We start from the raw sequence: 27,309 nt of genomic DNA, 5'->3' as shown, positions 1-27,309 counted from the left end.
ATTTAAAAAACCAGTTTTCATCATGATACAAAATTTTCCTCCACTTCAAAGAAAAAACCCGTTGTCACATCCCTCAGAGGGTGTTTCCAGCCGCTAATGTATCTGGCAAGGATGGGATACCGTATTTGGGAAGTCTGTTCTCATTCAGTCTTTTCTAAATCCATTTCAGGGTGCTGTTAGTAGACATTTATGAGTGAAAGTCACATAATTTGGTATTTTTTACACTTATGTCCAAAACGGAGACAGTAGTTTTCTGTTCCGTCAGAGTGCATGTGCATACACACACACTCACTCTCACACACACGCATATATGTATACACTCACATACGCACATGTGTACACTCACACACACATGCACAAGCACGTGTGCACACGCACACACACCCTTATGCATATGACTCACGAATGGATGTATCAATAGCAGAAAGTTATTGAGCCAATATGTCTTCCGAAAGGAAACTGTTGTGTATATGTGTTTAAAGTATAAGGAAAACCAACTGCTTTCCCTTATGTAGACTTAATCGGGCTGAAAAGATTTCAGTACAAAGCTGACAGCAGCTTCAAATGTTCTGTTTGGTAGCTCTATGCAAATCTGACAGATTCATAACTTCTTTTTCCCTCCTGCTATTTGCACTTTGAAACGAGAGAAGGCTGCTCACGGAGAACAGTGGGGAGAAAGGAGTGAGCAGGTTTGCGAGCATTTGCGCCAAGATTTTCCATTCTTACACTTGGAATAGGAAGTTCTTTCCCTCCTTTTCTAAGTGATATGATGACCTCACCCTGAGTTTCTACGACATTTGCATATTAATTTGGAATCTAGATTTTTTTTTTTATCGTAGTATAATTGCTTTACGATGTTGTGTTGGTTTCTGCCGCAATCATGAACCAGTGAATCAGTCATGCGCATACGCACGTGCCCTCCCTCTTGGACCTCCCTCCCCCGCCCCTTCCCTCCCAACTGGGCCATCACAGAGAGCGTGGAGCTGAGCTCCCTGTGCTATACAGCAGGTTGCCACTAGCTATATATTTTGGAATCTAGATTGGATATTTCTGTCTTTAGTCAACACTACTTGCTGCACAAAGCAAAAGACCAGTTTAAGCAGATGATTAGTGAGCCTGAGAGGGTGGGGCAGGAGGAAGGTGCAGGTCCAAACTGTATCCAGTGTTTCTCTTCTTTGGGGTCAGAGTTTGCAAACTAAGGATTGCTGGTTGCAGTGGCTCAAGAAAGGCAGTTGCCTCTGTCAACAACTGTGTGTCCCTCAGCCCTTGAGACAGGGAGGGAGATCAAGACAGGGCACATACCTTCACCCTCTCAAACTGGTGCCCCACTGGCCGTGTGTTGGAGTCTTTCAGGGGTCTTAAAAGGAGGATGAGTGGGTCTCACCCTTAGCGATCCAGTCCTGATTTATTTGCTCTTTGCTGACTCCGCAGGCGACTCTAACCTGCAGCCAAGTCTGAGACCAACCCCTCTAACCAGTAGTTGCCATCCCCGGCTGCTGCCCCCATACTCGGGGGCCGGCGCCCATGCCCCTAGAGACTGCAGTGGTCTGGGATGGGGCCTGGGCGTTGGTGAATTTTACAAGCTCCCCAGGGGTTTCTAAGGAGCAGCCAGGAAGGAGATCTGCTGAGCTACCTGGTCAGCAGATTTTGTCACTGTTCTTGTCATATCCAATTCTGAAATTACTCTTTGTAGAGTTTATATCACGTAGGAGCCAGTTTGTTGAGTGCTCAAGGGAGATGCCAGTGAGTGCGGCACTGTCTCTGCTCTCTGGATGCTATTAGGCTTCACACAGTCATATTTTACATTGTTTGTTGCTTAATGAAGCTGATTGAAAACTATCTTGACTCTAGGTGTGGAAGGGCTTTTTCATGCATTGTCTCTTCCGAACCTGAAAATATCTGGGGGAGGATAGATTAGGAAATGCAGATTCACAGAAGTTAGGGAACATGCGCAAATGTCCATGGCAAAGAGGGCTGGGGGCCAAATCTTCCAATGCCTTTCAGCGCTATCATCTTCCCCCATTTCTTCTGGCAAACCATGAACATTTCAAAGCAGGGATGAGGAGAAGGGGAATCAGAGAAGCAGAAGTTGAGATGGAGAAACCTATTCTCAGAAAGTGTGTGAGTGTATGAGAGTGTGTGTGTAAGTGTGTATGTCTGTGAGAGGGTGTGTCTGCATGTGTGTGACTACTGCATGTGAGGAAATAAGACTTTGAGGTTCTATTTAACGGTGTTGTTTGGTTCTTGTCCGTTGAAAATTATACAGTCTTTTAAAGTCTAACAGAAAAAAGAAACTACTAACATCTCTAGGAATATTAAAGGATCTGTCTGGCACTGAAAAGCCATTACTATCTGTGAGGAAAATTAAAAAGAGTTTATTAAGGCCAACTCAGATTTCTACCGATACTGAGAAATAGTATTTTAATCAGCTAGAAAGAGATGTATGTGAGCAGAGGTCACTATCAATGACCATCAGTCACAAAAGGATGCTTAATATCCTGTCTTCCTTAAACTCTCTGACCATTTCCATCCCCGTGCAGGGAGGGAGAGGCATCTAACCTATCACTTGGAGGCAGATATGTGCTCTTTATAACCAGAGTTGTGAGAAGCCATAGGAAAGACATGAACACCACTGGATCATGGTGCTTTGTAAGTGCAGGCAGGGCCCAAGGAGTAATGTTCAGGTTGACAGTGGTTTAAAAATCATGCTAAAATGTTTTCTTTGAGGCTTGGGTATGTCTGTGTGTTTGTCTCAGAAAGTAATGTCTGTGTTATAAATGTGCATGGCCTTTCTTTGCTTTAGCAAGGTTATATTGCTGCTCAGCTCTTTATATATTCATGAAGACAGCTGTAAACATTCAGGCATTCATTTATTCATGCAAACAGCAAATGCTCATTGAGCGTCTGCCATGTTGCTATGCACCAGGCATTATAATACTACCCTGGAGAACATAGAATAGAAAATAGTGTTCCTGTCCTCCAGGAGCTAAGTGCCTAGTAGAATTTTTAATCTAAAAATTGGCACCAGCCAGCCCAAGGAAGGCTGGCTGTCTGTCCAAAGGAATCTCTATGGCGTGCGCCTCAATCATGGTCCAACCTGGAAAAGAGAAACTACTCCAGGTATTTCAAGCAGAGAGGGATTTAATGTGAGGAATTGGTTATGAAGCTGTTGGAAGGGCTGGAGGGGCAGAAGGCATAGGTGGTGGTACTCAAAGATTGGGAAACTGCTACTGCCCTTTCTTAGGATGAGTGGTTGGAGGAATCACGGAAGTTACCGGAGCCTGTAGCCCCTGCTTTTGATCCTGCGCATCTGGAGCTGGAAGCAGAATGGCTTCTCCCTTCCTGTTGCCTTCTGATTTCTCACAGCCTCCTATTGGCAGAATCCAACTTGACCAACCGACTAAGAAGTCTTGATAATGTAGTTTGCACCTCTAGACCTGCAACAGGGAGAAGTTATAGCAGGGCTAGGCGGATGTGGACGGTGGTGGTAGTGAAATCCACAGTCCAATAACCAGTGGAGAGGGAGGGGGTCTGGGAGTAGCCACTGACACCCAGAGTTTTTGTGACTCGGTACACTGAGATGTGACCAGGCTTTGAAATCTGACTGAAACTAACTCTTATGGATTGAAATGTATCCCCCCCACCCAAATTCATATGTTGAAGCCCTAACCCCCAATGTGCCTGTATTTGGAGATAGGGCCTTTTAGGAGATAATTAAGGTTAAATGAAATCATAAGAGTATGGGTCTCATTCAATCAGACTGGTGTCCTAATAATTATCTTTTAGGAGATAATTAAGGTTAAATGAAATCATAAGAGTATGGGTCTCATTCAATCAGACTGGTGTCCTAATAAGAAAAGGAAGAGACACCGGAGGCATGTGTGCAAAGGAAAAGGCCATGTGAGGATACACAGAGAAGGCAGGCAAATGCAAGTTAAGGAGAGATGCCTCACCAGAAACCAACCCTGCCAGCACCTTGATCTTGCTTGAACTTCCAGCCTCCAGAACTGTGAGAAAATAAATGTCTATTGTTTAAGCCACCCAGTCTGTGGTATTCTGTTATGACCACACAAGCTGACTCATATACTAAGCAAATACATAAATGATGAATATAAACAGTTGGATGTCAAATTGCAAATTTTTACTAAAAATGCACCTCTCCAAAAGATTGCCTACTTATATTTGCTGGTCAACACATTCTTCTTCAATAAGTAAAACTACATGGGAATCAAATAAAATTAGGAGGTTGTTTCATGACAGTGGTCTCTGAGCAAGGGAGTTTGTTGGATAATACAAATGACCAGTGTCATACCGAAGTGTCTTTGGGGGCTGACACTCATTTTTCCTCTAGACCTGCAGTCCTTGTTGGGTTTATGTACATGAGGGCACTCTCTTCCCCCATGGTGCTGGAGGCAGAGTGTATGAGCCTTCCTGACTTTTCCTTTGTGGGCCCCTCCTCTTTTCATACTGACACAACCTGGTTGCCATTTGTTTCTTTTGGGTGGCCTTGCTTTGATCCTTTTGGATAACTTACTTTGATCCTTTCCATGCTCGTTTTATGGTTTAATTCACAAATTTTCAAGTTCTTGGGGTAGAGGTAGTACATATACTTAGGCTGATAATTGGCCAGGATGTACTGCTATAGCTGTACTGCTTATTGCCTTTCACTGTGCCCTTCTGATCAGTCAATACCTATGCCGTATCAGTTGCTAAATGTTTTGAATGTCAATCTTTGCCTATATAATTAGCATCATAAAACGTGAAAAGAAATTGACCAGGTTAAGCTGTTCAATCAGCCTTCCATGTAGCAGACTAGCCTGTTCAAGAACTGTCAAAAGGATCTCCATTTCCCAATGACAGCTTCATCAGCTTATTACAGAGCAAGTAAGGAGTGAAGTAGAGAATCAAACCTGAAGATTAACCATTGTGTTTAGAACAAACAAGTCACCTTGGCCTATAAGACCCTGTGAGAACTAGTTGTTACTTAAATCTCAGAACTTTTTTCACACATTCTCTTCCTAGTTTGCTTTAGGGCACACAAACCTCTTTACCAGCTCCTTCCCAGCAGGAAGACTGGCCCCTCTACTTTGGAATGCTTTTTTTTTTTTTTGGCTCCGTTGGGTCTTTGTTGCTGCGCGTGGGCTTTGGCGAGTGGAGGCTACTGTTCGTTGCGGAGCGCAGGTTTCTCATTGCGGTGGTTTCTCTTGTTGCAGAGCACGGGCTCTAGGTGCGTGGGCTTCAGTAGTTGTAGCACGTGGGCCCTAGAGTGCGGGAACCTCAGTGGTTGTGGCGTGTGGGCTCAGTAGTTGCAGCATGTGGGCTCTAGAGCGCAGGCTCAGTAGGTGTAGCACGTGGGCTTAGTTGCTCCGTGGTGTGTGGGATCTTCCCGGACCAGGGCTCGAACCCGTGTCCCCTGCACTGGCAGGCGGATTCTTAACCACTGCACCACCAGGGAAGCCCTGGACTGCTCTCTACCCATGTTTTTATATGGCAGCTCATACCCTTACCATTCTGTCTAAACTTTGCTTCCCTTTTCACACACTTGACCCTCGGTTACACCAGTCATGGGGGGTTGTTTCCTTCATAGCAGGTACCGATCGTGGTTTGGAGTTGTTTGCTTATTTGTTTTCTGTATCCTCCCACTAGAATGTAATCTCCACAGAGGCGGGGGCTTGTTCTCTATTTACGTGCTGTGTCACCAGCATCAAAGTACTGAGTCCTCCATTCATTAGGCACTTAATAAACATGAGCTAAATGCCAAAGTATCATCTATTGTGATCTATTAAACCCCAAGGCTCTTGGGAATATAAGACTCAGGAGGGCATGCTTTTGTTGGACAGGGGAATCTCAGGGCCTGAGTAGTCTCTGTAGCTGGATTGATCATCACAGAGAGTATTCTGAGCCACCAAAGTATAGAGTCCCTGGGATGAGAAGGGGGCCGCAAAGTGGGTGGGAACAGCTGAAAGCACGAAAGACAGCCCCCAAATAAATTTCAGTTAACTAATCGTTTGGCCTATACTATTAGCATAGAACTAACTTTCTTCTGACAATTGCTGCCAGTGCTTTGTTGGTTTTTAACTCTTAGGCCCTACCAACAAGCAGATATTAAGAACTGACTATAGTTAAAGAACTGCCCCAGGTGATGAAGGTGATTACTAAGGTCCCTAAGGACTTCTATGAACCTTGGGAGGGAAAGGAATCGTTGCCAAATGGAGTGATGCAGAAGGTTTTGGGAAGGATCAGGGATCTGAGCCAGGCACTGGGGCAAGGGGAGGATTAGACCAAATGGAGGTATGATCCGAAGTGTGGTTTCGGGTACGTTCTTTGTGTGTTTGGAGATTGTAAAAGACTGGTTCGCAGGAATTAGACCTTGAACATGATGTTGAAAAATTTGGATTTTATCCTGAAGTCAGAGTGGAGTTTCTGAGTGGACCAGTAATGAATTAAAATGAGTATTCCTGAAAGTGAGAGATGGAATGATTAAAATGGAAAAGAAGCCCGTCAGTTTCCTACAACTGACTATAACGTGGGCAAACCCTGCCTGGGGCACAGCTGTCTCAACCCTCTTCCAGGTAGGGGAAACCAAGAGAAAGAGGCCACATTCTGTGTATGGGCTGTGAGGTCGCGTCTATTGCATCCTCGTTAAACTTGGAGCAGTTGAAATAATTCTAAAAAATATTTCTTCTCAATTGTGTCAGAAACTGATTGGTATAGCATTTTATTAAGCTCAGCTCTTCTATGTCAGCAGTTCAATGGCTGATATAAAATGTGTTTTTTGCGAATTATGAGCAATTTCTGTACCTCAAAGTGCCTGAGTCATCAAAATTCTGAGTCATCAAGGGCATATTAAATTATGTCGACTTGTATTTAAGGTTAACTGGTTTTTAATGTTATCCGTGCATAATTAGAACTTAAATGTAAGTTGTCATTTATTGCCTTTAAACCATTTTTATATATATCGTTTGATGGCCATTTGTTATCTGTTTTTGCAGTGGAGGAAGATGAGCTTCAGAGAGCCTAAATGACTTGTCCAAGGTCACTTGGCTGATGGGTAGGAAAGTCTGGGTTCAAACCTATTTCTTTCATTTCAAGCACTTTACATCTTGGTGAAAACTGGAAGCTAGTGTTTAATACATCTAATGCCTCCTTACTAACCAGAATACCGAGTCATTCCTGAGCAAGCAATCTCAGTGGAGTGCAGGGATTAACTCTATCTGATTTGGTGAAATGCAGTGGGTGTTCAAATACTTACTCACGATAATGATGCCATGACCATTCATGCTGATTCAACCTTTCCCAAAGCAAATGTCTCTTGTAATGTTCCTTAAATAGGTTTAAATTAAGTATTTTTAAATTAAATATTGACAGTAATGTTCATGTTTCAGTCTCCTCTTCCTGGGCCTTGGACTCAACAGCTCTTGGATATGGAGCATGGCTTTGTCCATTTGCTCTCATGGAATCTGCAGACCGCATCCCTGGGCACAGCAAAAGAATGATGCTGGCGGATAGAGAGAGGACGGGTGTGAAGCAAGTGTGGCATGAAACTGACTGTTTGCTTTTTTCCACAGTCAGCTGAGTAGACCTGCAAACCCATTCCACAACTCCATTAGTAAAACCTGTGAAAACACAGGGGCCTCCGTAAAGACGACTCTGACCTTGGCAGCGGGAGAGGGTTTTGGAGTCTAGGGAGGCCAGTTCTAAACTTATGATTTGGGTCTGGGTATTTTTGGCTTCAACACTTGCTCCTGGTTAGAAAGTGAACAACAGGGGTCTAAACACTGTTCGCTCGGATAGTAAAACACATGTTCACTTTTTGCAGTGACCCTGGAAACAGAAGGGGAATTCTTATAAATCACAAAGGAAAATAAATAACTTCACTCATGGAGGGAAAGAGACAGCTTGAGAAAAGGGACTTTGGAAAAAGACTGTCTCTAGATAGCAGTCTTGTGGTAAGTACTAAATATTCATTTACCACTATATGTTTTGGCTTAAAATGCATTATTCTTTGACTGTGATTTCCTAAACCCTGTGCTTTCAAAACCTCTATTCCAGTTACCCCATTAGCAATATCTCCTGGGATATTTGTTTCACTTATTTTTTACAAAGTCAAAAGCCAGCAAACTATTGGAATGTTTGTATAGTGTCCTAATAGGCAAATGTCATAATCTGTCAGCATTATATATAATTACATTAATTCCAGCTGAAGTAAACTTTAACCCATACAAAAACACTACTGTACAGCTGATACCAAATGCCAAGCTAGTATATAGTTGTTCTATCACCCATTTATCTTAACTCTGGGGGTAAGTTGAACAAGAATGCAGTAGAGCTTCAAATACTGAAGAGCGAAGAAAATCTCTGAGATCTTGGGTATGTAAATTTGTTCAATGGTCCATAAACTTTCTTTCTAAAAGTCTGAATACTGATGAGCGTCATTCTTAACAATTTGGTTGGGTTTGCTCTCGTGTATGAGAATCTGGTTAGTCCAGGGAAATAGACTAAGTCACTGATTTCTGAAGGTTGGCCGTTCTTTCACAGTCTGAGCTGAGATGTTTGGGGAGGCAATGATACATCTGAACAGAGTAAGAAATCAAATGAAGCAAGTCATTCCTTACTCTTTTGGTCATCTACTCAAGTAGAAATGTAGCTTAGTACCTTCTTTGGCGTGACATTTAGGGATGTGCTTTATTCATTTCTGTCCTCCCAGCTTCTGGCCTGGAGTTGGGGTCAGAGTAGGTATCCAATAAAATATTTGTTGATTTATTAGTTGCCCTTTTCCAATTCTGCTGCTGTAGGTCTTGCTCTGTCGGTGTCTAGATTAGCTATTTACCCTGTGACTGCTGAGGCTTCACGTCACAAACTGTTCGTAAATGTGAGTTTCTGGGAATTGAGAAAAGAGTCGCATTTAACTTTTGTGTCTAGCTCTTCTGTGTCTCTGTGAGCTCTGCACCGAGCAGCATACCTTCAGAGGCTAAGAGCTCTTCTAGGATTTTAAGTTCTCCTCCCAGTCTGCATGCCCTCTTCTCAGTTCTGAGGTCTTTCTGTCTCCAGGTACAGTGCAGTGAAAATAGTGTGTGTGTGTGTGTGTGTGTGTGTGTGTGTGTGTTTATATGTCTATACCCTTTGCAACTTCTAGGGAAACTTAGTATAAAAAGATAATTTCTCAGCCTCTCCTTTTTTTCTTTGCCAAAGGAAACACTTCTTACATATCAACCTGCCAGTAAGGTCTGTCTTATGCCTAGCTAGGCACTCATGTAGTATATATATAGTAGGAGCAGCCCAAGAAAGGTTCTCTTAACCCAGAAGTATCATCCTTGCTGATTAACCCCTAAAGCCCCCAATTTGGCCTTAGGTCCCAGAGAAGATACAAAGACCCTATGAAAGCAAGCATGCTAAGCTATTGTCTTTTAATCATTCACAGTAGCACTCATTAATGAAAGGTCTTGGATCATTCCCAGATGTCAGACAGATGAGCAGAATTTTGTTGAGGGGGTTGTTAAAGAAAAGGATGCAGAGCAGAGAGTGCCAGCATGCAAGGCTGGGCTGGGGCAAGGAGGGGAGGGGACGTGGATTATCACGAGGGCACTGGGCATCTGAAAATCAGAGAAGGAGATTCAATGAAATTTTTGCCATGTTTAAATTTTCCATAGGGACAGACTTGACTGTGGGCATAAATCAAAGCCGTCGTATTACCTGTGCTGGCTGAAAAATCCCAAAGCAAGCTTGCGTTCCCATTGGCATGTGGCTCTAGCCTGAGTCTTGTGGGGACTGTGGATCTGTTTCTTGACTTACAGCATAAAAGAACGTTGGGAAAAGGAGAACGTGTTGCTTGATACCAGCTGAGAAACGTCATCCTGTTAAATCTCCCCAAATGATGCCTAGGAGAGTTTTTACACTAGTGAAATGTCTTCCTTGTTTACTAGAGGCAGATTGAATGTGGCATCTGCATGTGCCTGTTGGGAAAATGCTGAAAAATAATTCGTTCTCCTATGACTATGTGGCCCAAGGTACAGGGATTCTTGAATGCTATTCATCATTATACAGGGTAGGCCATGTGACTGTGATTTTGCCTTCTGTTTTACCGTTATGTTCTTCCCTCACATAAGATGCCACTACTGGGGCAATGACAGCAAGAGGATTGGTTTTTAGGGTGTAAGACCCATTGAAAGACCCTAGTGAATTTTATTTTGACTGTCAGAGAGACAGACACAAATGGGGGAAGAGATCAAAGCTGACTGGCCTGTAAAGGACTTGAACCCAAGACCTTGTCCTCCTCTTTGGCTCTGTGCCGAAACCGCACAAATAACTAGGCAAGAAGCACACAGAGATGATTCTAGATCAGGGTTGCTGGGAAATACAAGGAAAAAAAAAGAGAAAGAAACACCTGGCATCACATCACGCACTCTTCATTCCCAAGTCATTTTTTAAAAATTTTATTATTCTATCCTATGTTAGTTTTATTTTTTATTTTATTTATTTATTTTTCTATTCTATGTTATTTTTAAATCGTAGAATCCAAATTGGGAATGGGTTATCCAGTCCCCTCACTCTGCAGAAAAAGTAGTTAATAATCAGCAAGTTTAAACGCTTTTCCTGAGGCTGCACAAGTAGGATACAACCAAGAGTAGACGTGAGACCTGTCACTTCAGTTCTTTGTCTTTCATTCTCTAATAATAATCCAGTAAGAGAAGATCCTCTGGAAAACTGAGCAGAGGAAAGAGAAACATACTAAACTCTTAAGTCTTGACATTCCACTGCTGTAATCGTTATGACCCATCTTTTTGAGAGTCAGAGGGCTCAGAGGTAATTTCCACTTTCAGATTTTGCAGGCAAAAAATTCCTTAGAATGTACTGCAAGAATAAGGCACTATTAACTTCATTACACTTTTTATTTGACATAATCAAATCCTGAAGTGTTGAGCAGCTCCCCTGCAACAGTCTTAAAAATTTTATGCTGGAGGAACCACAGAATAAAAAAATCTCACAGTCCAAATACTGAAAAAAAGCTCCAACTGGGGGATGTGAGTTTGAGGTCCTTAGTCACAATTTTGCTTTCAGGATGTGACACATGGGAGGGTTTGAGAGAGAGAGAGAGAGAGAGAGTGTGTGTGTGTGTGTGTGTGTGTGTGTCTGGGCATGCGTGCACCCCAGTAACGCTAAAGTATTCTTTGATGTTGCTGATTTTTGACTTGATGAATCATCCTTTTAAAGACGAACGTGACAGGGGAAGTGAAACTGAAATGAAAAATATGTTTCCATGTGAGGGGTAAAGACGCCGAGAGAAAGACAAGCGACGACACGTTGGCCTCTCCCGGTAGGAGTATGCCAAGGAGCCACGTGTTCATGGAAAGTACAGTCTTCTCTCTGATGACAATAAAAATCACCCCAGAAATTGGGGCCTCTTCCTGACCCAAAACTCTTCAGCCCACCCCAGGATGCTTTTTGATCAGAAAAAGTCAGCATTTCACACTGCTTTTTTATTTTCAGGAATCATCCCTGCAAATAGGCTGCGTGTGTAGCTATCTGACGCTTGTAGCTGTGGTAGCATTTAGCTGCTGAGCAGGCCAGGGAGTGAACGTTTTTCCAGCTCACATTTCAAGAACAAAGATTCTCTTTTAATTTGGGGGGAAAATACCTTTTGCTTTTAAGCACAGATAGGCGTTAACAGTTTCTCTCATGAGTGATGTATTCCATGTGGTACCCCAATCTTTTCTCCCCCACTGAAAGGAAGACAAAACGGTGGCCGTACTAGGTCCTCACATGTGACAGAGTGCAGTTTTGATAGACTCGTGGCAGCAGGGAAGCCCTCTCGCAGGTCCTTCAATTCATCCTTCAGCCTCTGGATGGCTGGCATCCAAATCGTTCGAGTAATTAGGCCTTCCACAGGCTCCCATTAACTCTGTCGATCAACAAACGTCACTGAAAACCTGCTTTATATTTACGATGCTTTAGTAGCCATGGGATGTGCTGGAGAGTTGCCATTTCCCCCTCCAGATCCAGTCCATCCTTCTCTACCTGGCTGGGCACCCCTGGAGAAGGTACCACGTGGACCTTGTTAAAAGAATCCCTGGCCTTCTGACATCTCACTGAGTTTGGCCAATGGGATGACCTAGAAGGGCATCACAGGTTGGGAGGAAAGAGAAGTCGAGGTCATTGTTTTCCTGCTCTCTCCCTGCCTCGCTGTGGACCACAGGGACTGGACTGATTTCCCTAGGGCCACAGCGTTCGTTGGGCAACTCTCTCCCACAACTTTAGCTGCAGTTACAGCCACAGCTCTCTGTGTTCCGGCACCTTCTCTCTCCCCAGGCCCCTTCAGGCTTTTTGGTAGTAATGACTCCTGGGTGTTGCCAGCCCATCTCATGTTGGTTTGCTTTAGGTCTACCCACGCTTTAATCAATAGTTCCTTTACCAAAATCTCCTCAATTAAATGGTTTGAGTGTGTCATCTTTTTTCCTGCAGGGTGACCCTGACTGATATGAGGAAATACTCCTTCTCAAAGTGTGTACAGGTTATTTGTAGAAGCTGATCTAATAAGTAGGGAAAATAACATAACATGGAGAAGATACACAGGTGTGACTTTGACAGTGACAGGACTTGAGATCATTCTGGGGGGATGTAAGGAGACACCATGCAGTAGCTGTTGTTAGATCTGTGCTTCGAAGCAGTGGTGAGGATTCGGTAGGTGAGGATTGGGATAGAAGAGAAGAAAGACGGACTTCCCTGGGGGTCCAGTGGTTAAGACTCCACGCTTCCAGTGCGTGGGGCACCTGTTCAATCCCTGGTTGGGGAACTAAGATCCCATATGCTGCATGGCACGGCCAAATAATAAAAATAAATTAAAAAAAAAAGAGAGAAGAAAGGCAACCCAAGGAGATTGTCCTAAACCCCTTGGTGACAACTCATTTCATTGCTGAATTATTTTTTTCCCAGGAAAACTTCTTCCTTATATCAAATTGTGATGGTTAATTTTATATGTCAACTCAACTGGACTAAGGGATACCCAGATAGCTGGTGAAACATTATTTCTGGGTGTGTCTGTGCGGATGCTTCCAGAAGAGATTAGCATTTGCATTGGTAGGCTGAACAAAGAAGACTCCCTTAACCAGTGTGGGTGGGTATCTGATCTGTTGAAGGCCTGCATAGAACAAAAAAGGCAGAGGATGGGCGAATTTGCTCTCTGCGTGAGCTGGGACATCCACCTTCTTCAGTCCTCAGACGTGGGTGCTTCTGGTTCTCAGGCCTTTGGACTCAGACCTGTATCATTGGCTCCCTGGTTCCCAGGCCTTGGGGTTTGGAGTCAACTACACCACCAGCTTTCCTGGGCCTCCAGCTCCCAGACAGCTATGGGACTTCTCAGCCTCCGTAATCACAAGAACATTCTCTCATAATACATCTCTTTATTTACACACACACACGCACAGAGCCCTGACTGACATGCAAATTTAAATTTCTGTTGTTTTATCTTCAGTTATTCCGTTCCCCCCCGACCCCGCCACCCTGTTTAGTGACTGGGGTCAGCAAACTCTGTAAAAGGCCACAGAGTGAACAGTTGAGGCTTTGCAGTCTCAAGGAGCAGTCACGACAACTCAACTCCATGGTTGTAGCGCAGAGCAGACACACACAAGACAGGGATCAGTGGGTGGGGCTTATGTGCCAATAAAACTTTATTTACAAAGACAGCAGCGGGCTGGATTCTGAAGGCTATCTGCACGCGTTAGAGAAATGGGGAGCTTGAGGGTCCAGGTTGGCTTTTCCTGAGTGCCCACTTTCTGAGTAGTGATTTGTGTTTACCCTCAGGACAGGTAGTACCCCGAGGCAGGCAAAGAGGCGGGTTGAGGCTGTCATGCAAAGATGCAGGTCCTCAAGAAGTTGAGGAAAGGGAAAGGTTTTAGAAGGTTTTAGAAGGGTTTTAGAAAGCTCTACAGGTTTTAGAAAGCACTCACTGAGACTTCTTCTGAACGCGAAGTACGGGCACGGTTCGTGTTGTTCACAGCAGCCGTTGGATTGTGAGCACTCAGGAGAATATCTGCATGTTGTACGTGCTCCAGGCATTTCTGTAGCTACCCCTGCTTTGCTGGTGCTACAGTCAGACTACCCTCCGCCAGAGGGGTGCTGTGCAGAAACTACCAGCTTGCTGGAGGAGGTTTCTAGCTACTCAAATCCCAGCTACCCTTGATCCCTTCTCCTAAAGGAAGCATATATAAAGTAGGGTTTCCTCAGTGCCTCTGACCACTGGGCAAAGACCAAGCTGCCCTCTGGGAAGCCTGACGTTTGTTCTCTGATGTCAAGATTTGTTTGAGATTTCCCAAGTGAGCATCAGGTGGAGGAGGGTCAAGGAATGAGAGCGAGCTTTTTATTTCCCGACTGCTTCATTCCCCCTAAAAAAAGGACAGTTCTCTTAGCCGTCTCCTAGATGTCCTAAGGACACACCATGCACCAGAGCCAGATGCTGGAAGGTGTGGTGATGCCTGAGGATCCAACCAAGGCCTCTTTTGAAGGAAAAAGCAACCGTGGAGAACAGGCCGGCTTCGGTCTGGGCTCGTAACCTTTCTAAAGTGGCATGCTGGATCTTTGACTGTTCCCCTTGAAAGTGGGCAGTGGTAGAGTTTAAGAAGTGTAAGAACCTTATATGGATAGTTACCCAGCGAATCTGCCCACCAGCCTAGCTGAGCCCATCATGGCAGGTCAAGAGAACGCTGGAGAAATGCCCTGTCCAGCTGCCCTCCAGCAGCACAGATCCTTGGGGACTATGGATAGATGTGGGGCAGATGAGCTGGGGGAAGACAGGGGAGGCTTGGCCAGGTGGGCACAGCCCACAACACCTGGTTGCTAAGCATTGTAAAGGGGCTCCGGACAAACAGAAAGAGATCAGAACCCAGCAAGAACAACGCTGGGAGGGAGATTAAAGATCTGAGCAACGCTGCTGCTGAGAATGGAGTATGAATGGAGAATAGGACAGAGGAGAAGGTGTAGAATATGCCCAAGTGGTGGGCCTGGCGTGTGTCAGCAGTGGGGCTGGCTGAGTCGAACACAGAAGCCACCTTAGCAGACAGTGTTCAGGCAGAGAATCATGCATCGAATGTCGACCAGGAGGGCTTCCTTCCCTTAGTAATAATAGCGGCAATTTTTTGAGGCTTACTCTGTGCCAGGCACTCCGCTCAATGCTTTAGGTGGAAACTGTCATTTAATACTCAGGACAACCCTTTAAGGTAAGAACTCTAACTATTCCTGTTTACAAATGAGAAATCAGAAGCTTAATAAGCTCATCAACTTCCTCAAGGCTATAGGACTGCAAAGGGAATTGGAGTGAGTGACAGAGTTGGGATTTCAACTCAGGTGTGTCTACCTCTAGACTACGCTGTGCCGTACAGCTTGGAAGCAGAAAACCTTTTCTACCAGTGACTGGGAGCCCCTCACATGATGCTTCCCAACCTTAAAGAGCCCCAGCCTCAACAGGGCTGGAGGTTTACATGTCCTTTAGCACATCTGCCATATCTCTGCCTCCTGATGTCAGAAGCCTGATTTCGACAAAAGAATTGTCAAAGGGGCAGAGGTTGGAGGGGGAGGGTTATAAAGAATAAGAAATGCATGTGTCGAAACTTGGTCTAGGCTTAGTTTCTCGTCTTGTGCTTTTTCAGATTAACCAGGTCTTGGAACCAACTTCTATAGAGATTAAAATTTATTATATATATATAAATGTGATATATACATGTATAATACGATATATACATATATATAACATCATAGATCTGTAATTTAATGTTTTTAGCCATATGAGGACTGATTGTGGTGTGACATGTACAAGCCAAGGTGGAATTATTGATTAGAATGGCAGTAGAGTAGGGAGGAACTGGTGAATGATGGGGTACCTCCAAATATAGCACCCCCAGTATGCAACAGGCTTTATAACTTGAGTGATCATCCTACCAAATGGCTGTACCTTCTTTTGACTGGGCCACTGGCTGATGGAGATGGTTAGGGAGCCAGCATCATTTCCCATGAGGAGGTTCCCAAAATATGTCATTTGTTTGCCCACCCTCTGCAATCGGTTCTCCTTCATCTGATGCTGCCCAAAGGAGGGTCTGCCTTTATTACGGTGATGGCTCCCCCTGAATGAGTCTTCTCTCCCTTCTTATTTCCTTTCTCTAGTCCCTGAAAATCAGGCAGAAATGCCATCGTAATGGTATCTTCCCAAGTTCTTATTGAAATGTCCTTTCCTGAGTTGCCGTAATACTCACTGCTGACCTTTATCTCTGCACTTACCACTTGGGCACAGGCCTGTCTACTGTAGAACCTCGACCGAGGCACTACTGACATTCTGGAGCCTGAATTTCTTTGCTGTGGTGGCTGTCCTGTGCTTTGTAGGATGTGTAGCTGCCTCTCTGGACTCTACCTACTAGATGCCGATAGCTCTCCTCCTTCAGTTGCGATGACCAAAATTGTCTCCAGACACGGCTGATTGTCCCCTGGGGAGCACAGTCAATCCTGACCGAACTGAGCTGTAAGCTCCTTGAAGACAAGAGCATTGCCATACTCACATTTGCATCCCTAAAGTCTGACGCGTAGAAAACACTCCGTGAAATGAATGAATGAGTGAGTGAATGTACCAGTGAGAAGCCGTTCATGGGCAAGCACCCACCAGCAGGAGACACTGGATATGGGGGAAGATGGAACTACCTGGAGAAGGCACTGAGTGCTGGTTGGGAAGGTTGGGAGACTAGATGACACCCTGCTTTTCTGGTTTGCCCCAGGATGAGTCTAATGTGTGTGTAAAGTTTTTATTATTATACATCAGAGACTTTTCACTTGGTATCTGGGCCCTCTTGAGTCCCAAGGTACTTGATAGGGCAAATTTATGAGAAGATTGCAGAGGTTTAAATTCTCTGACATGTATTATATTAGATTTTATGTGTATATGCATATGTGTATTTTTCTGGGGAGCAAGTCCACAGGTATAATCAGACTCTCAAAGACATCTGACTCAAGAATGGTTAAGTGGCCCCACCTGCCATTAATCTAGCAAGTCTGGTCCATAGCACCTGCACACAGATGGCATCCCTTGCCCGGGTCACAGAGCAGGATCTCAGCAGCACCTGATTCCATCACCTGTGCTCAGCTGCTGCCATGAGTGCCGTCTGCCTGCCTCGGAGGTAGCTCTGTGCCTACGTAGCGTCTCAGAGATCACTAAATCAAAACGGGAAACATTTTGAAAGCCTTTGCAAATGCTGTGTTATGGGTAGATGATGAAATAATACTGCCTCTACGGAAGAAATAAGTACAAATGAGCAAAGACGTTTGCTCAGCATGTTCTGTGTTGTTTTAGGGATCAGAGATCTGCTTGTCATTCTCCTGGTATCTCACCATCTTTCAATAATGGGAGTCATCAGCTCATACAAGTTTCCATGGCAACTGAGTTTTCTGCATCATCCTCTGGCAGCCTAGGATCGTTGTTGCCGCAGCGAACTCTTGAGTGCTTTGTCCATAACAAGAGGTAGCGCTTTCATCGATCTCCTTAGAAGCAGATCCTCAAACCCAAAAGGTAGCTGAGTATCCTCTCTGATAGGTGCTTGCTTTCCTTTCCAGAGTTTCTAATGGATCAGCACAGGAATTGAGCACCTGCTAGGTTTGAAGCCCGGTGGGGTGAGTGCTAAGAACGCAAGGCATGGTTTCTGCTTTACAAAGCTTAAAAAATCTAATCACATATACAGAAATCTTAGTAATACCAGCAGGCGTGCAGTGGTGCAAGCAACAAGAGTGATGGGATTTAGGAAGAAGAGGTTTCTCTCTGGCTATATTGATCAGGGCGGACTTCCCAAGGAGGAGAGCTTTCATATCCCCCTCTAGGAAATTGGTCCAGGTTAATCTATGGTGTCTCTGAGTTCCTGGAAGCAGAAATTTATTGAGAAAGCCACAGTGTCTTAAAAGAACAATATAACTCCAAGGCGCCTGGGAGGAACTGCCGAGACCCTAAGAAAGTGCTGTTGTGATCCTGAATTATCATCTTAACTTTCCTTTTGTCCCCTCTAGCCACCCCTCCCCACCCTTCTATTAATATTCTCTTAGCGATACATCCTGGTGCCAGGCAAAATGCACCTCACAGATAAATCACGTTTATTTTCCTTTCTCCTCATTCATTTATCAGTGTGTGTTATACCAACTATATATATATTAGCTGTATTTCAGCAGCTTAACTGTCTCACACTAATTTGCCACCCTGTACTCTAGTTCATTATTATCAATTAATATTTATTAAGCATCCACAGGGCTCATGGCTATGAATTTGGCAGCGTTTTCATTACTTTCCGTTGCATCGCCGTGTTCCACTGACTTGGCTCAGCTTAGCCAGTGTCTGTGATATTCCTGCCAGTTTTCTATTCATGTGACAGTCCTCATATTCATCCCAATTTCAATTAATATTTCAAGAGCAAATCCAGGAGCCATCATATTAAAACGCTTCACTTAATACCAGATGCACCGCCTTGACTCTGTCCCTTTCGTGTACGAATTTTGCAGTTTTCACCTAACACAGAATCCCATTTGTCTGGGCTGCTCTCTACAAGCCCAAACAGTGGTTCCTTCTGGTTCCTTTGCATTCCAGGCAGCTCCAGATGTTTCCTCCTCATAAATTTCAGTCCCTTAACTAGGCTTAATGGATCATAATTGTCCATTTCCAAAGACGCCTCTGAGGTTTGCTTGCCTTCTGTCTTTCAGCACCTTTTTGGTTCTTAGTCTGAAGCAGTTGTCTTCGGCTTGGTAGGTTTCCTAATACAGTTAATCCATTGACTGCTCTCATGCATGTGTTGAGGGAAATAAAATCATTTGGTCTAGTGAATTCTGGGATCCATCTGTCAGAGCCAGCAATAAGCAAGCTCAGGGGCTGTTGGCCTTTCTGTGAGGCAGAGCTGTGGGCAGAGGCCTGCCACCCCTGGAGACGGTGAGGCCTCGAAGGCTGGCACCAATCGGCGTGGGTGGGTACAACGCTGAGCTGACGTCCTTGAAGGCACCGACTAGATACGACTGGGACGCAGCTAGAGCTGACTGTCCTTCCTTCCTCCCTGGATGGAATCCTAGCTAGACGGTGGTGGGAGGAGCTATTTGGAGATCTCCTGGGCCAAGTTTGCAGTTCTACAGAATATCTGATCTCATTCCTGTTTGGCGAGATGCAGCAAGGAGGAAGTGAGGGTAAGTGAGGGTAGCTAACGCACATGGTTAGTGTTGGGCTGTACCCCGCAGACCTATAAGGCCTGCACTTGCCCAGCTTCAAGACCGAGGAAAGAGCCCGGAGTCAGCAACAGAGACATCAGTGGTTTAACGGATGGGGGAGTTTACACGTCTGAAGCAAGGCCCTGGAGCGACACCCTACCCTGTGCAGCGCACGCATGGCGGAAGTCTTAGCTCCTGGGGTGGGGAGGGGAGATTACCAGTTATAGGGGAATTGACGTCATGTGGGCTCATTAGTTACCAGGGAAACTAGTAGAGGGGCACGCCCCTCACCACCCCTTTGATAAGAACAGTTGCTAGCTGGGGCCTGGCGCAAGTATGCAGGAAGGTCAGTCACGTGAGCAGGGTGTAGGTGAAGTACTCACTGGTCGAGCAGGGGATGTACAGAGAGCAAGAGAACAGCCATCTTGAGTGGCCTGACCATACAGTTAGCGCTTGTCATCCTCTTAGGAGGACCTGAATAAGTGTCCGTAGTTTTGCCTACAAAGACGTTTCATCAACAATCTTGTTTCCTTACTTACTACATCCCTCGAGGTTCTAGAAGGAAACAGATGGCACATTGAGCCACATGATGGAGGAGAGTTTAGTAAAGAGCCTTTTTACCAAGGGGTGATGGGATGCAGGGAACTTCCATGACCATAGTGCAGCACCCGAGGTTAGAAACAAGCGGGGAGCCATTACCATGCTAGGCCTGAAAGGGCAGGGAAAACGAGGAGGTGACCAGAGAACCATGTGGCCATAGGGAGGGAGCCACTTGGCAGGAGATGTCACCTTAGATGGAAGGATGCAGACAACCAACAGGGAGGGGATCAGGACCAGGACGTGACAACTCCCACCGTGGTCCCCTCCCACTCTCCAGGCTCCCGCTGGCACTTCCCATTTGTCGAACCCAGTTAGAAACCAGAGAGAAAGGGGGCCCTCAGAGCATCTGGGGCCCAGAGCAGGGTAGAGAAGGGTGGAGAGTGGGTGTGTAGGGGCCGACAGGATGTATTCAGTGTATGTATCCTGTGTAATATATGCCCCACCTCAGTCCCTCTCTTCTGACATTTCTGGTATGAGAAGATAACGCTATCCTAAGTCAGACTAGTTTATTATTTGTATATTGTTAGAGATGGGTTCCTGTTGTTACTTTCTAGTCGGATTTGCCATCTTCGTTTGACCTGAACAATATGATGTCACACCTTCAGAAGACAAGTTCCATGTGGCCAGGAGCACGGTCTTCTCTTCCAGGGTCCTGATAAAAATGCCCGGTGCAGGGCTATGTACGTGTTGTCTGGTGGCTGGAGTACAAGGCAGGTGATATAGTGGATTAATCACTGCATTAGAACTTGAAGTCTGTAGGCTTGAACTTGAGGTGAACCCTTTAGTAGATGTGTGGCCTTCAGCAAGTCTTTGAAACTCTCTGAATCTCTGTGTGCTCAATAGTGGGGTTGCCATGAGGGCAAAGTAAAATAAAGAACAAGAGCTTATCATGTTAAGTGAAGTCAGACAGAGAAACACAGATATCATGTGATCTCACTTATAAGTGGAATCTAAAAAATGATACAAATGAACTTATTTACAAAACAGTAATTGACTTACAGACATAGAAAACAACCTTATGGTTACCAAAGGGGAAAGAGGGGAGAGGGATAATTAAGAGTTTGGGATTAACATATACACACGGCTATATATAAAGTAGGTAAACAACAAGGATTTACTGTACAGCACAGGGAACTATACTCAATATCTTGTAATAACCTATAATGGAAAAGAATCTGAAAAAGAATATATATTTTATACATATATATACATATATATGTATGTGTATATATATATATATATAACTGGATCAGTTTGCTGTATACTTGAAACTAACACAACATTGTGAATTAACTATACTTCAATTAAAAAAACTAATTAGTGATGAAAAGAGCCAGTCTGTGACTCCACATAATTTATGTGCATAATAAAGTCACCGTTGGCACTGAAAAAAAAAAAAAAAAGAACAACAGGTTGTTCTGGAGGTGGTAGGACTCTATGCAAATGAAAGATCTTGCTGTTCCGGCTCTGGTGCAGCTCCTACCTGCTAAACTCCAGCTGACCAGAAATATGCACAGCAGTGGCAGCTTCAGGAAGAAGCACGCGCTCAGAGCCCCCCGTGTACAGAGCACTCCTTTTAAAGGGTGCAGTGGAACCGGAGGCCGTGTAATGTAGTGGAACGAGCATGGGCTGGCTGCAGAATCAGTCTGCACCGGATGGGAATCTCAACCTGCCCAGTTCAGCCTGGCCTGTGTGAGCTTGGCCATGCTGCCTACCTCCTCTGAGTCGCTGTGCCCTCATCCGTAGGCAGAGGTGCTAATCACCTCCTGGAAGGGATGTTAGGAGCATGAACGGAAAGGATTCACGGAGAGCATAGGGCACAGTGGGTGGCGTGCGGTCTCCTCTGTGCCGAAAGTATGCAGAGCTGGCTGATGCAGGGCCTCCAGATGGCAGTTTCTTTGTCTGCAGATGGAAGGGGGCATTCAGAAAAGATGTTTTTTTAATGTGTGGTTTGCATATATTCATATATGATGTTTAAAAACTGAATGGTGTCTCCATGATGTTATCAGCCAGAAATGCTCACCCAGGTGTTAAGCACAGGTTGTGCCTGGCCAAACCTTGGATTCCTTTCTTCTTCCTCCAGTGGCTGGGTCCGTAGGCCCCTGTTAATGAGCTGTACTCCAGACCTTCTTATATGGAGCGTTATATTTTTTCTGGAACTTTTGGCCTACTGCTGTCACCCTTGAAGCCCAGCCAATGTCTATTTATAACAGGCATTTATTCGAAAGGCTTCCAGAGGTGCCCATAGTCTTCCAAGCAAGTGTACAATGACCCCCTGTGCACAGGGGCCGGCTGGCTCTTGGGCCCCAGGCTGGAGGACCGGGCCCCAGAGCCTCCTTTGTTTGCCTCATGCCTTCACTTGCTCTGAGCTGTGCCAGCTCAGAGCAGTGGGAGATGAGATTTGGGGAAGGGGCTGGGGATCATTTCCCATGTGACTCCCTCTCTTTACTTCGATGGGGGAAGAAAGACTCGGAGGGGTCAAAGCGGGAAAGATTTTCCACGACATAAAGAGAACGCAAAAGGAAACAGGGGCCCAGTGGCCACTTGCCAGGTCCCAGGAATGCGCCAGCCCTGGGAATTGGCCCCTGGCCAGCCTCCTCAGGGGCTGCTGACTTGGGAAAACTGGCTCCCTGGCCTCTGCCAAGAATGCAGACAATGGCCTTTTGGATATTTCACTTTTGAAAGTTACGCTTTTGTTTTATTATCACCAAAGGTAACATTCACTGGGCACCTACGTATTCCTGCCAACAGATAAAATGCATGATTGGAAGTCAGTGTAACTTAAACCGAGCAGAAACACCAGGGTCCTCATATAATATTTACAGCCTGCTTCTAGTAAGGGCCTTAGCCTTTGCTCGGGTACGTTGCTACCTTAAACGTGAGTGCTGAGTGGTACTGCAATTCTAGAATTAAAATTCGTTTGGAAGTGCTCAAGTGAGCTGTATTATGTCACTTGAAAGCACTGACATAAATGGAATCAGCTTGTACAATTGTCGTTTGGTTGAGAAAAGATTTTGAGAGAATGAAGCACAGAACCAGTGTGTTCTGATGGAGGGAAAGAGGCCAAGATCCAGCCACTGGTTTAGGATAGAGTCGCTCTGTCATACAGGATACTGAATTCTGCGATGGAAAGAGGGGGACCAATTACACACTCCCCTCAATGTGTCATCACATTGTGCGAAATGATGGTGTTACAGAAAAATCAGATGACCTTAAAATATTCCATATGGTTTTTAGTTCCTATTTGAATTAGTGGCATTGATAATAATAATAATAATAGCGACTAACATTACAGAGCATTTACAGTATCCTGGGTGCTGGACTTAAATATTTTATTTATGTTAGCTCATTTAATTTTCACAACAACGCTACAGGGAGGGACTATAATTTCCCCATTGTACAGATGAAGAAACAGGCTCAGAAATTAAATGACTGCTCTATAAGATCACTCGACTGGTAAACACCAAGGTCAGTCTTACCAGAAACCTCATGCTGCTAATACCTGCACCGTCCACGTGTATCTTGAATGCATGTCAAAGTTGAGAGGCGTGTGCCTCTCTGGGTTTGATTGGGGGCTTTCTGGCTTCCCTTTCCCATGGTGATGGGGTGGGTTATTCCCAGGATGCCGTCTTCTGGAGGATTCTGTGCTGTAGCTTCAACAGCCATTTGACAGTGGTTCTTCTCAAAGCAGTTTCCCCGTTGGCCTGGAGGCCTTTACTTCAAATATCACCGTGGCCTCCCTCATGTTTAGAAACCTTCCTCCGTATTGTGATGAGAGGTTGTACCAGGATTCTGAGCGATGGGGAGGACGGAGCAAGCTGCTCTGAAGAACTTCCAGGAACTTTACCCCTTTGCAAAGGAGGCCCGCACACCTTGATTTAAGAAAGTTCTATTTATGTGAATCCAGATTTACACAAAAGACACATCAGGGGTTGCTTTTTTCCTCTTTCCACAGAGATTCCTCACATAACAAAGGACGCCCCAGAAAGTTTCTTTAAATAGACTTTAATGCATTTTAAATTGAATTGAATTTCCAAAATTCAATTTGTGGTAGTAGTTTCCCATGGAGCTAAATGCCTAGCATCAGACCTTTTTTTTTTGCTACAATGGAAAACAGGTCATAGATGGTACTTGGGATTGGAGCTCTTTCCCCAGGAGCACTGAAGGGGCTGGAGAGCCTGTCCTTGCGCACGGAGGGAGTTTTCACTCAAGGGAAGAAGGGGAGAGTCACCCCCAGGACTCCCAGACTCGGCTTCTCCCTGTCAGAGTCTTTCTTCCTTTCTTCACTCTCTACAGCTCCAGTGGGGCTCATGGGCTGTGCGCTCTGTCATAAAGAATGGGTGGTTTCCTACAGTTAATCCAAGCGACTCAGACATCCTCACAACCCTCCTGCACGTTTCTGAAAGACGTTTCTGGCATGTGTGTCTATAAAAGTTCTTCCCTCCTTGCAAATTATATCCGTTAAACATTATTTTTACACATACCATGGAGCCCAATCCTCTGAGTAAATGAAAGAGAAAGTAGAAAGGGGAGACATCAGCCTAGATGTAGATTCTGACTCATTGGTGATGTGCTAGGTACTGCACTGATCCAGTTTACATATTTTAATGAATCCTTTGTCCTACAAATATTTATTGTGCTTGATTCTTCAAAGAATTCTGTGGTTAAACAAGACTGATACCGGCCTTCTCTTACAGAGCTTACGTTCCAATAAGCTCTCCCAACAGCCCGGGAAGAAGGTATTATGTGTCCCATTTTAGAGATGTGGAAACTGAGGCTCAGAAAGGTTAAATCACTTGCCCCAAATCACACAAGTTAGTAAGAGTCAGCACTTCATTTCAGAACCAGAACTGAGTCCAATCGAAAGCCAGTTGCTTGGTTTTTCTCTACCCTGTGCTATTTGCAACCCTTAATCGGATCAAATATAGATCACATCTATATTTCTTTGATAATTGGAGATTATCTGGGAATCAACAACCAAAAGAACCCTAGTTTTAAATGAGGAATTAACTAGGATGAGTCTTAGTATAATAGGAGCAAAAAGATAAGTTAATCCTTTTTCCTATATGGTTACCGTATCCCCAGTGGGAAATTGGAAAAGTATATACAGTGGTTACTAGTGAAACTAGTACTACTTGCACAGCCTTGCAAGTCACACATTTGGAATTTAAAGTCCTTTGCCCAGAGAGGATCAACTGCCCTTGTGCAGGGCCACTTTAGAAAGAAAAAGGGCACAGGCTGATAGAAATGGTATACAGCCCTTACTGTCACAAAATACGACCCAGCTCTGCTACTGCCAAGCTGTGTGCCCTTCTCAAATCCTTTAACCTTTTCTGAGCCTCTATTTTCTTCCGGACTTATATCAGGATCAAGCGACACAAGAGCAAAAAAAGAAAACTTGAGAGAATTAAAAATTATACCCCAGTAACAATGAGAACTGTAACAATATGGGAACTAGGATGAGGAAGAGGGGTTCTGACTGCACGGTTAGACCCCCAGTGCCTGGTGGAGGGCAGCTTTCAAAGGTGGTCCGCGAATGGCTGAGTGGAAAAAAAAAAAAAAAAATGAAGGATAACAGTCGCTCTAATGAAATAACAACAAAGCATGATTGCAGGGCACTGGCTTTGTTCCTTTCATGTGTCCCTACAGCCACTATGTAAAGCTTTATTCTAGTGAATACTGTGAGTGAGCTACACACACCTTTTTTCTTTAATGTTTTTATTGGAGTATAGTTGAGTTACAGTGTTGTATTAGTTTTGGGTGTACAGCAGAGTGATTTAGTTATACATAGATCTATATATCTATTCTTTTTCAGATTCTCTTCCCTTGTAAGTTATTATAAAATATTGAGTACAGTTCCCCACACACAATCTTTTTTTTTTTTTTCCCAGTGCTGGCATGCATTTATTTATTTTATTTTTGTAATTTTTATATTATGTTGGAGTCTAGTTGATTAACAATGTTGTGTTAGTTTCAGGTGTACAGCAAAGTGATTCAGTTATACATAGACATGTATCTATTCTTTTTCAACTTCTTTTCCCACCCACACTCTTAATTAAATTAAAAAAAAAAAAAAAGGTGGCTTGCCCCTGAGAGCTGGAGTGCTTCTGGCCACTCTCAGATGCCCAGGAAGCAGCTCACGCATCTGGACGTGATCTAAGATCATGGTGGATCCCTGCCCTTGCCTAGAGCGAGGGAAAGGGGCCGCCTCCATCCAAGGCCCCACTTCTCCAAGGAACTTCAGCATTTCCCAGACACGTTTGCAGTTTTGCCTTTTATTTTTCCATTTATCAAATTTTCATTGAGCACCTTGTATGCAAGTCTCTGTGCTCCTATTAAAATCTTCAAAAAATATAGCTCTCTTAAAAATTCAGTATTTTTTTTCCTCGGGATTTCTGCCACGCTTCCTTCAGAGCGCTAGTGAGGGCTCCCTTGGGAAGCCGCACAGATGGGAGTTGCAGAAGCTCAAAGCCTGTGATGAGAAGAGCTGCGTTCCGGAGTCCTTCTCCGCTTTGGCCCTTTGTGAATGTCAGGAGGGGAATGTGGATGGATGACAGAAAGAGGAAAGAGGGCAGAGAACTGAGTCAGTCTTGAGGCTGGAATAACTCTCTAGAGACAGTCTAGTGACTGTTTGGCCGAAGGAAAAAGAGAGACCAGAATAATGATCAGACAGCAGTAACAATACACACATTCACAGACACACACAGACACACAACTGATATCCAATAATTGGATCCAATTTCTTCTCTGCTCTCTCAGCCCTCAGAAACGAGCCAGCATTTATGTGATGTCCCAGGGCGGACAAGGACCCCGGTCCATGATGTCTGCATGGATGAGTGGTAGCAAAGGCCCCTGAAGTAGCACATCTCAACCCCAAGCGTTATATTTGCTGCCCATCTCCCAAATGGGATAAATTTAGTACAGTTGGGAAAAGGCACATATCAACCAGATGAAGATATGTGTAAATAAACCAGACAGACCATGTGTGGAGTTCCTAGTTATTGGGGAAATCCAAGGCCAGACACCAAAGCAGTAGGCATTGCAGTTACCACAAGTACATGAGGTGACGGGCACTCAGAAATCTAGGGCGCCTCCATGCTCCCACGAAGCAAGGGCTGCATGTCAAGTGTTGGATGTTAATGCCCCTTCCCTTTTGAACTCTGTGGTTCATGTCCTTGTCCCATGGTTCAGATTGTCCCAGGAGGACTGGAAAATGATAAGGTGCCATGTCGTGGTATTTCTTAAAACTAATTACCTGAGAGAATTCATGGAAAATTGAATGGAGTAACGGTTCACACTTGACTAAGATTCACCGTCATCCATGACAATGAATTGATCCTTTAGAAAAGTTAATAACTTAGCCATTGTTAATAGTAAACAGATCTGAACATCAGGACTCATCAAATCAAGATTTCTGGGTCTATATTCTTTGTATACACACCTACATAATAAATTGACTAAATAAATGAATAAACACAGCTTTAATTTTGAGTATATAACTAAAAT

At 44.5% G+C, this 27,309-nt stretch overlaps 1 protein-coding gene across 10 annotated transcripts in view; it reads left to right on the top strand.

Moving 5' to 3' along the window:
* Positions 1–27,309, top strand: part of NCKAP5 (NCK associated protein 5) — a 1,104,646-nt gene that overhangs the window by 194,972 nt on the left and 882,365 nt on the right. For 9 of the 10 annotated variants that reach the window (XM_082465765.1, XM_082465761.1, XM_082465763.1 and 6 more), the window contains exon 2: positions 7,820–7,949. In XM_082465765.1, coding sequence (XP_082321891.1) covers positions 7,881–7,949 — 69 coding nt within the window. In that variant the 5' untranslated portion in view covers positions 7,820–7,880. Of the gene's footprint in view, positions 1–3,031; positions 3,121–7,819; positions 7,950–27,309 lie in introns of those variants that run through there. The other variant, XM_082465766.1, reaches the window with a different exon arrangement.

The sequence above is a fragment of the Balaenoptera physalus genome, assembly GCF_965194825.1.
Source record: "Balaenoptera physalus genome assembly, chromosome: 6".
In the NCBI taxonomy this organism is placed as follows: domain Eukaryota; kingdom Metazoa; phylum Chordata; class Mammalia; order Artiodactyla; family Balaenopteridae; genus Balaenoptera; species Balaenoptera physalus.
The sequence above is the reverse complement of the archived record's forward strand: the minus strand, read 5'-3'. Positions and strand labels throughout refer to the sequence as shown.